The 10385-nt window shown below is 42.9% G+C and overlaps 1 protein-coding gene across 3 annotated transcripts; it reads left to right on the top strand.

Annotated features, from left to right (window-relative positions):
- The first annotated feature begins 1101 nt into the window (after positions 1-1101).
- On the top strand, positions 1102-10275 carry LOC117649861 (protein winged eye). 3 transcript variants are annotated; one of them, XM_034393033.1, is made up of 16 exons: positions 1102-1217; positions 1381-1875; positions 1988-2115; positions 2212-2986; positions 3087-3213; positions 3295-3542; positions 3639-3691; positions 3782-4105; positions 4199-4595; positions 4690-4892; positions 4978-5206; positions 5307-5476; positions 5696-6262; positions 6342-6506; positions 6592-6753; positions 6829-10275. In XM_034393033.1, the coding sequence occupies exons 1-16, from the start codon at positions 1160-1162 to the stop codon at positions 7024-7026; spliced, it is 4299 nt and encodes a 1432-aa protein (XP_034248924.1). In that variant the 5' UTR covers positions 1102-1159; the 3' UTR covers positions 7027-10275. The 3 variants fall into 3 exon arrangements, with proteins under 3 accessions (XP_034248924.1, XP_034248923.1, XP_034248922.1); XM_034393032.1 differs by having other exon boundaries at positions 1103-1217; positions 1988-2127; positions 3090-3213; XM_034393031.1 differs by having other exon boundaries at positions 1103-1217; positions 1988-2127.
- Positions 10276-10385: the final 110 nt, after the last annotated feature.

Genomic DNA, 10385 nt, shown 5'->3' with positions numbered 1-10385 from the left:
TGCTGGGGCGCTGGGGCCCTCGCGAGGGAATGGCATGGCGGCGCAGGCGGCGCGCGCAGGCGGCGCAGGCAGCGCATGCTCCAGGCTCAAGCCCTGGCCGGCGCGGCGCGCGGTGCGTCTGGACGAGTGGACGCCCGGCCCGGCCCGGCAGCGACGGCAGTGCAGCGGGGGGCAGGGGGCAGCGCAGAGCGCAGCGCCGGTGGGCTTGGAAGGGGGCGGGCCGCGGGGGGCGGGCCGCGGGGGCCGCAGGCAGGCAGTGCATGCAGGATGGGCGGGTCTTCAGGCGGAGCCTGCCCCCACCAGCCCCCACCGGCCCCCACCAGCCCCACCATGCCCGCCACACAGTGCCCCGCGACAGCCGCGCTCACGGACCTCTCTCTCTCTTTCTTTCGCACACACTCACACTCTTTCTCTCTGCTTGCGCTGGCTTGCGCCCCCACCGCGCAGGCCTCCGTTCCCCGTGCAGGCCCCCCAATCGTGTAGAGCGCCCCTGCACTTTACGCCTGGGAGCAAGCAGCAAGTCCTGCTCGACGGTAACGCGGAGCTGCACCGCGCCGAAAAGAACCACGACCCGACTGGAACTGTGATCCTCTGGGGCGCGGTTGGGCCCTCCAGCTCCACCACGCTGCCCGCTGCCCCTGGTGTCCGCTTCTCGGGCGGCCTCGCCCGCGCCGCGTAGACCGCCTGGCTACGCCTGGCAGGCAGGCAGACTGCAGGGAGTGGCGGCAGGGCAGTTTGCTGCAGCCACACGCTTGCTATTCAACAAGTGCTCCGTGAGCCTTCAACATGCACGTCATACAGTGGTCTTGGTATAAATTTTGCCGATTCAGGCGTACCCGAGGGCGTACCCGAGGGCGTACCTGAGGGCGTACCCGAGGGCGTACCCGAGGGCGTACGTGTTGGCCCGCTCGGTAGGCTAATTGCAGAGGCCAGGCGATAGCAAGTGATATGCGTCGCCACTTTGTTGACGCACCTGCGGCATGGCCTGCGGTGTGTAGTGTAGTGACTAGTCCTTCTGGCCTAGCTGCCTGCTGGCGTCACTGACGTAACTGACGTAGACGTTGACGGTGTTGCTGGTGTTGCAGGCGGCGTGTGCGCGCTCCCCGGCCTGGCCGGCCAGGCCTGCCAGGCCACGGACAACAGCGGCCAGGCGTACAGCATGCTGCGCGACCCCGCGTCGCAGTTCGTGCTCCTGACGGCGCCGGGACTGAACATCGGTGAGGCTTCCCATCATCGCGTAGAAGCGACTCCGCAGTCCGCACTCGAACAAACGCTCGGCTTAACAGGGACCGGAGCCCTGGCTTTGCGTTTGTCTTTCTCTGTCGCTCTCGCTGTCTTGACGGTCTTGACTGACGTTGCGTCCCGCTTCTCCGCCCGCAGGCGACACCATGCCGCGGCCCATGCTGTGGTCGGGCCTGGCGCCGCCGCTGCTGCTGCCGCCCATGCCGCAGATGCAGCACATGCAGCACATGCAGCGAGGCATGCTGCTGGACCCCATGATGACGTCCTCGGCCGTCTCGGGCGCCGGCTCCATCGAGGCCTCCATGACCATCTGCCAGGCACTGCACACGTCGCGCACCGTCAGCGGCGTGGGCCTGGGGATGACGGCGCACTCGCAGATGCAGACGCAGATGCAGACGCAGATGCACACCCACCACCACTCGATGAGCGCCGTGTCCAACGTGGTGGCCCTGCCGGCCCTGCCGGCCCTGCCCGTGCCTCCCCTGCCCTCCGTCGCCGTGTCCCTGGCGCCGACGCCGACGCCGACGTCCACGCCGTCGTCCTGCCCGCCGCTCCTCACCGTGGCCTCCATGTGCCACAGCTCGGTGGAGTGCAACTCCACGCCCTGGCCCGTCGTGCCCCTGCCCCAACAAGGTGCCCACTCCCCGCCCCCTGCCCCTGCCCCGCCACTTGGCCTTAATGAATTTGTCTACATAAGTTGTTTAACAACATTGGGCTAACTATTTTTTATTTTTTTTATTTTTAGTACCTGAAGAGATACATGAGGCCATTCCACCTAAATGCATATCAGATGGGGAGTCTGCTGTCATTACCCAAGTGGCTGATCCATCTAAACAGTGTTCTGCGAGTGTTCAAACTCAAATGGATAGTGACGTAAGCACAAATGTAGGTAGCACTATACCATAGCCACACTTTGTCAAGTTGTCCACGAATTTTAAGTTGCATTTCGCTTTTTTTTCCCTTTTTCAGGATTTCTCACCGGAACACTATGGGAGCCCAGCTTCTGATAATCAAAAAGAAACGGAAAGCAGCTGTGATGGACAAGACAATGACTGTTTTACAGAGTCCTCACCCCTTGCTTCAGAGGGCAAGAGGGAAGAATCGATCACTGCAGATCCAGCTCCCCTCCTGGCTGAGGCAGATTCCATTGGCGAGCAGGAGCAGTGGACAAGAAGTCCTGTGCCTCAAATATCAAGTAGTAATGTGGAATGCCAAGGAAATATTGAGGAGTCAACAACTGTACCTGATAAACCAAATCAACTAGATATAAGTGGACTCGAGTTACTGTATAAAAGCATTGAACATATGGAAAGCTTAGAGATGAAAAAGTCTCAAGAGAAAGAAGTAGCTGTCAAAATTGAGCCTCTGGCAGTTGCTGAACAGCCAGAGTTGCGAGGTTTGGGCCTTCTTTGTGCCCTAGCTGAGCAGAGAATACAAGAGGAAATAAATAGTGAATCCAAACCATTCAAACAGGAAGAAATGCGATCAGTAAATATTCCTAAATCAAGTACTGATGTTAACCGTAATTATAAGTCTCCGCAATCGGAGCAAGATGTTCGACGTTACCTCGCCACTCGCACAGAATCAGCCAACACAAATGTAACGGCTGGTGGTTTCAAAATGACACTTTTCACTGATCCACTGGAAATAAAGATGCGCAGTCGCTTGGCGGAATTACAACGCATGTACAGAAATACTCAAAGAGAGCTTTCCCGCCTTACTCCCAAAAGGCATGGTACTGAAGGTATTAACTCTTTCTTGTTCAAAAACTCTTACACTTTGCTCTAAATATCTTGTTTTGTTTTTTTTTATATTTTGCTAAAATTCTTTGTTTATATTTCAAGCAGAAAGTAGCGGTGGAAACCATGTTGGACATTCACATTCAAGACGCACACCAGCAAAAAGTAGTCAGACACGCAAAAAGAAGGCACCATCCAGAAAGAGGACTCCTCTTAAACCTGAAGTTCTCAGGTATGATCAGTTTTGAAATCATTTTGTTTGATCCCAAGCTGCTGTTAAAATATTTGATAAATAATGATATTTTCTTTGCAGTGACCCACTGCCGCCCATTTTGGAGAGGGTAACAGATGTTGCGGAAGCCCCTCTGCCCAAACTAAAATGGTCTCGCCTTGATGCACCTCCTACCCTCACTCCGCACAAACCTCCAGAAGATCTGGCTAACAGTCATCCAACATCTTTTAAGTTAAACCTTGTCAAGTTACCTGCCACCAAGGATCAAAAGAGGCGCTGGAGTGTCGATACCCCATCTACTCGAGTGTCAACTGAAACTCAACATGCTGGTAATTAAATCTAGACATGCTATGGTTAAAACATTTATGTGCTGATGTGTATCTTTATCTGTGTGGCTTAATTATTTTATCTTATTATTCCCGTAGATGATGAAGATTCTGACGGATTGTGGTCGGATTTTGTTTCTAAATCACCCGAGGTGGGCTACAGACTTTGTGTGACTTCTTTCTTTCCATGTATTATCATCTATGATGTTTTATTCATTCGAATTTTTCTGTTTCCTTTCTAGATTTTGAATGGCAATCGTAAAAGTAAGCCTTTGAGTGAGATTTCGTCCTTGCACTCATCTTCAAAGCGGCGTAAAGTAGGAAGACCAAAGAGGCATTTGGAAAACACAGGAAATGGACATTATTCTACAGAAACCATTGTGCCAAAGCAGCCCCGAAACAAGGCCAACCTTGTCAGTTTTCTCTTGGCGAGTAAGTCAGCCGGTGCACCAGGCAAATTCCCAAGCACTGAGCACCATTCAAAGGAAAACTCAAAACTTAGTTCTGTGGACTCCAGTCCGGAACATCGACCAAAGATTCGTCCTAAGCTTAAAGCAGAAGTTAAGGTAAGTTTATGTTTTGATCTTTCAAATTTTCTTATCAATTGTAAGCCAAACTGTATTGTTATTAATGGTTGTATTTAATTTTAATATTGTCAGATCAAAGAAACATGGGAAGATGAAGATATATTGGACTGGTCCACACCAAAACCTCAGTTGCCTTCTCATCCACTTCGGCCTTTGGATCTGGTCTTTGAATGTATGGAGGAAATCAGTGCAAATGGGCGGGAAAAGAACTCTAGCCTTAAGCGCAGCAGTGTTGATGATGACATTGATTGGTTACCAAAAAGGCCTAAGACTCCAGTCCTTTCACCAAAACCTGTAATTGTCCCTAATTTCACCCAGCACAAACATCCTGAAAAGACTGTGCCTGTAGCCAAGGTCAATAAAAAGCCAGTTGTGCCTCCAAGAGAAAGAAGACAGTCAACAGAAAAGCACCTCAAGAAACCAGTTTGCTCTTCAGTGCATGAAGAGTCCATGCCACCCAAAGTTTCAAGTGAGTTCTATTTTTAATTTGGAAGGAGAACTTAATGACCAACTCAAAATAATAATCCTTACTTAAAAATTTTTGTTTCCTTTCTCACTTGTAGATAACCCTGAGAGTTGTGTTTTGACTGCTGAAATATTGGAAACTGCTGATCTGCCTGTTAGAACGTTGACAGCTCAAGGTGGATTGTTTTATGCTGGGATGCTCAATGCAGTCATGCCCCCTGATCTGTACAGCATTGTTCTCCATGGAGAAAGGGCATCCAGGCCAAATATATATTCACGAGAAGAGATACTGCAAGATACAGTAAGTTTTCTAGTGCCTTCACTTATGGGTTGCGTTTTCACATGTGGTTTTTGTTGTTCTTTAACATTTATTTATTTGTTTCTAGATTCTTGAAGTACGACCTACAAATGTTGAATCTTTATCTGTGGGCACTCGTTTGTGTGCATACTGGTCTCAACAAACCAAATGCCTATACCCTGGTGTTGTTGGCTCCCCTCTAACACCCGATCCTACTTTAGATGGTGATTTTGTCACTGTTGAGTTTGATGATGGGGATTCTGGTCAAATCAGAATTCAAGATGTACGCTTGCTTCCTCCAGACTACCCATTTGTTGGTTAGTGAAAGATATAAGCCCAAAATTTATTGAAATCTATGTGCATTCTAGTATTGTTTTTTGTTTTTGTTTTATACCATTAATTATATTGTTCTTACAGAATTTGATCCAAACCCATTACTGTCTCTTACCAAGAGGAGGCGTAGGAATTCTGAGAAGAGTGTTGAGTCGAAAGACAGACGAGTCAGTGCTGACAGCACAGCTTCATCTAATGTTTCTGTGTCAGAAACCTGTAAGGATGACAGCAAGACTGAATTAAGTCAAGCAGAGGTGAGAACTGGTTGTTTAATTTTTTTTCACATGTGGCTAAGACTACAAACTTAGGTGCAAGTTATGGAAGTCATGCAGAAAAGAAACCGAAAGTCTTACTCATATCCTTAATTTAATCTAATTTAATTTAACTTTTTCCTAATGCAGAGCTCTACATGTTGCAAAGAGAGGGGTTGCGTGATTGATTGATTTAATCTAATGTGTGGCTATTTCTTACAGATTACTGAGAATGAAAGCAAGCCCATGAAGAAGAAACGAAAGGAAAAACTGAAGAAATGGATGTCAGAAAGAGCAACAGAATCGTCTTCAGATTCAAGGAAGCATAAACACAAGCACAAGCACAAACATAAGCACAGGCATCGACACTCATCATCAGGCAGTAGCTCAGATTCTCTCTTGAAAACAGATCTGGAGGGTTCAGTTTCAGATGAATTAAGGCCTATCATCAAAGATTCATTAAGCCCTCAATCACTGGTGGAAGAAATCAGCCCTGTTAAAGAAAATGTCAAAGATTCAGGGGAAAGTATGAAAGGAGAAGAAGATGAAAAAAATGAAGAGGATGAAAGAGAGGAGGAGGAGGATGAAAAAGAAGAGGAGGATGTAAAAGAAGAAGAGGATGTAAAAGAAGAAGAGAATGTAAAAGAAGAAGAGGAGGTAGAAGCAGAAGAGCCCAAAAGTGATTTAGTAAAAGTCACTGCTAAGGAGACTGAAGCACCTAAGCTTATCAAAAGTGAGGATGAATTAACCAGTTTTGATGATGACTCAATTCGAGGAAAAAAGCCAAAGGTATTTAAGATGATAAAATTTTTGTAATCTTTCTCTTTTATCCAAACAAAATAACTATTATTTTCAAATTTTTATTTAGAAAAAGCATGAGCGGCAAAATTCTACAGAAACAAGTAAGATGGCTGCTTTTCTGCCACCTCGCAAGCTATGGAGTTGGTCAGGTAAAGGGTACAAGCGACAAGGTGCCAAAGGCAGAAAAAAGGAGTTCTTCAAAAGCATTCAACGAGACAAAGAGCAAATCAATGTAAGCCTGAGTGAGCTATGAGGAGGAACTTAACCCATTTTGTTCTAATTTTTTCTTAATTTTAACATTGTTTCTTCTTCTATAGGTTGGTGATTGTGCTGTGTTTTTATCAACCAACAGCCCTGACAGGCCCTATATTGGACGCATTGAATCATTGTGGGAAACCTACAATGGAATGATGGTTGTGCGTGTCAAATGGTTTTATCATCCCGAGGAAACAGAAGGTTGCCCATCATTAAAGCATTCGGTATGTTTTTTCATTGGACAATCTGCTTTACAATGTGCATGATCACTTTGTAACCCCCAATGCTTCACTTTCCAGGGTGGCCTCTTTCAGTCTGATCATGCAGATGATAATGACGTCCAAACAATTTCTCATCGTTGTGAAGTACTCTCTCTCTGTGATTATGAGAAAAAACTGAATCGACATTCTGCTCATCTACATGGTGTATACTACCAAGCAGGTGTTTATGATCCCAAAAATTTACAAATTAAATTGGAGAAGGGAGTTGCTGGATGACTGTACATTAAATCTCAAATCCAGTTCATACTGTGGGAACTCTTCGGCCTTAAGGTGGAACCTTGGCCACAAAGACTGTGATACTGGCAAAACTTAATTGATGTTGCTTTACTGTTGTTTTTTTTTGGTTTCTTGTTTTTCATGTCAGTTTAACACTGGCTGTGCTTTTATCCTTAATATAGCTGTGTACTTTAAGTCTAATGCACACCGTACTATGATTTTAATTAAGTCACATAGGGAATAAGATTCCCTTAATATTTATTTTAAAAAAGGGTGATTTTATTAAGTCGTGGTGATTGTCTTATACAGCAGGATCCCATTTTGGTTTTAATTTTATTACCTTAACACATTTTGTGTTAAAATTTGAACTAGTATCCTGGTAGCGCGTCTGTTTCAACACAGTTACATTTTACAAAACCTATCTGTAAGGAACTGTTGCTTCTAGCATTGTCATATAAGAATTGTATGAAATTTTTTAACTTGCAATTAGCTTGACATTACATATTTGGACTATGCTTTATTGTACATAGCTTTACATCTAGATATGTCTACTTTTGCCTGTGCAATTTGCCCCCATCCAAACTTGAGTACTGTGTCGTGATCCTTACTTAAATTACATTATTCAAGAAAAACTTTGGTAGATTTTTAGATACACATATCCTTATTGTCTTATGTGTAGTAAAGACCAGGTGGTACAATTACTTGTGGTGACATAGGAAGTAATTAATTTACTAATAAATTGATTAATTACTGAAAAATGAAAAAAAAAGCTTTTAATTTGATGGTAGGCTTTGCATTTGCCTAAGGATTTTAAAAACATGATAAACTTCTTCTTTTCCATTAAAAAAGCTTGTGGATTTTGTCATTTGTATATTGTATCATGCATATAGGCACACAGTATACTATAAATGTGATTGTGTTTCAATGTCACTTTTGTAGACAGTATCAGTTATGATGTATTGTATAAAGCATCTGCGTCTATATACCTAACTGTCGAGTGGTTTGACTTCGCCATTCAGTTGGTGGTCTGAAATTGGCCTTTGATTATCATTTGTGTAAGGTTTTGCACATCCTGCTGTAATGGCCAGAAAACTTTGATAATAATGCATGTGATGCCAGATTTCTTGTTGTGTATGACCTGTGCTATTTTTTTTCTCTCTTGATGCTTTTGTGCCATATAGGTTAACAGAAAAATTTGAATCCGCTGTCCTTTAAAACAACTTATTTATATTAATAATGCCGTTATGGCCAGTTCATGGATGACCGAGATATAATTTTAATTTGTAGAAAAACAAAGACTTAATGCACTGACACACATTAGATGTGCAACTTTTTTTTTAACTCATAGCAGTTGTATTTGCTGCTGAGTGCATATCAGTGCCATTCCTACATGAGCTTATGTTTCATCTTCTCTAGGTTGAGTGACACTTTTTGACTGATACTTATTTTGTCATGAGTGCATGGCAACTGTTGGTTTAGAGTACTAATTGGCTGTTGAAATCGAAATATTTTTAATAATCTGAAGTAGAATTTTACTAATATTTGTTAACTGTTAACCAAGCACAGGGCATACACACCATATTTCTCTGTGGTAGCATTGTTGCACCATACCATATGGTACTTGTTGTATAGAGTTTTGGAAGGAAAGAAAAAATGGAGTGAGGAAGTGCAGGTGTGCTCCATACATAGTTTGTTATCTTTGCACATACAGAATAGGTGAGGAAATGTTTAGAATTACTTACATATATTCATGTATGAAATCTTTATAATAACTTATAAATAACTGTATAACTGTATACAATTCAAATCTTGTGATACATAGTTTAGTGATACTGCAATCATTTTTTTTCCTGTTTATTTTGGATACATAGATGTGTACAGACAACCATTTAGTGATAATGTATTATTTCGTTTGTAAATGTTTTAGGTATAATGCTGTCAAGGGGCCTCAGTCATTACTAGTATTTACCAACTCACTTGGTTATGGAGTCAGGAGTTAATTGCAAAGGGGATTTTAGGAAGTTTTTTGTTTTTGTTTTCCTAAACTTTTATTTCAAAGATAGGGCCTTATACCTACTTAAACCTGTACCATGTTCATCTGACTGAGGTACTTGGTGTTGTGAGGTTTATCATTGGAAAAATCTGACAGTACTTATTTGGCCTCAAGAGTAAAGAATCTTTCTTTTATGCACAGCTTAGTCATATTTATCCTGACAGCGGATGTTACTTGCTGTACCATGCCCCTGTGAAACATTATATCGTTTGATTAAAGTTTTAATTCATTTTTTATTTTTATGTCTTCTTCAGATATTTTAAAGTTTTACAAACATTGTATCTCTCACTGATATGGTTACTGTGACTTGCGATGTCACATGCGTGATCTATCAATAGCAATCAGTAGCAGCCAAGTTGTGAGGTAGTAAGTTCAAATAATACTTGTTTGTGTGGACAATCTTATTAATATCTATTTTCAAATCACCCTTGATTGCCTCTCAATCAAGTTTATAAGGACAAAATAGATTTTATGGGAACGCATTAGTTAGATCTTCTAGTTTGGTGAGCTTCAACATTGGTTAATCACATCCTTCCCTTCTTTGTTATGCAAACTGAACTTTTTGTTTCCTTTCCATTTTCTGCAGTGTTTTCTCAATTTTGTCAATCTTTGATGCTTTCTATATTCCCTGCATTTACAAGCCTATTTTGTCATATTGTAGACAGCTCCTTGGAGTAAAATCATTTTACTTTCTGGAAGAAGAATTAATGTGCTTTGAGAGAAGGGTTGCAATGTGCAATGGTGCTATAAAACAAAAAGAGATTGTCTTCAAGAAAATTAATTGTTTTAATTCTGTCAATTTTTCTCTGAAATGAAGTAAATGTGACATTATAAAGTTTAATTATACCACAGCTGATTTGACTGATTCAATAATTTGTATCACACAATTGTTTTGGAAGTCTGAGACTTGTGGTCTTGCTAAAAAGACAGTCTTCAAACCCCCCCAAAAAGGAAAAAAGCTATTTATGATCAGGGTTCTTTGTAAGTGGTGAAGTGCAGAGCTGTCATCAGATTGAAGTTTCTCTACAGTAATTACTTGTAAGCAACATCTTTCTGAACAGAGAAAATTCCTCATTAAAAATACAACTACAATTTGTTGTTTTCTCTGCTTATTGTTTCTCGATGGTTGTTTTCTCCAAACTTTCCTTTTTATGGCAAGTTATTTTAGAAAATCAATAAAAGATCACTATAGAATATGAGTTTTCTTCATTCAGTTGCCCACACAAGAAGGGAGTTGCACGATCACGTGTGTTTGATATGCTTGCTCCACTCTAAGATTGATCGCACTACTCAGTATCACCAGGGC

Source organism: Thrips palmi, unplaced genomic scaffold (genome assembly GCF_012932325.1).
Source record: "Thrips palmi isolate BJ-2018 unplaced genomic scaffold, TpBJ-2018v1 HiC_scaffold_4, whole genome shotgun sequence".
NCBI classification, from domain to species: domain Eukaryota; kingdom Metazoa; phylum Arthropoda; class Insecta; order Thysanoptera; family Thripidae; genus Thrips; species Thrips palmi.
The sequence above is the reverse complement of the archived record's forward strand: the minus strand, read 5'-3'. Positions and strand labels throughout refer to the sequence as shown.

Excerpts from the sequence above, each read along its gene's own strand:
- LOC117649861 (XM_034393031.1), top strand. The coding sequence starts at position 1,160 with ATGCTGCGCGACCCCGCGTCGCAGTTCGTGCTCCTGACGGCGCCGGGA. Across the intron at positions 5,207-5,306 it reads TCCAGACTACCCATTTGTTG|AATTTGATCCAAACCCATTA; the intron begins GTTAGTGAAAGA and ends TTGTTCTTACAG. Across the intron at positions 6,507-6,591 it reads GAGACAAAGAGCAAATCAAT|GTTGGTGATTGTGCTGTGTT; the intron begins GTAAGCCTGAGT and ends CTTCTTCTATAG.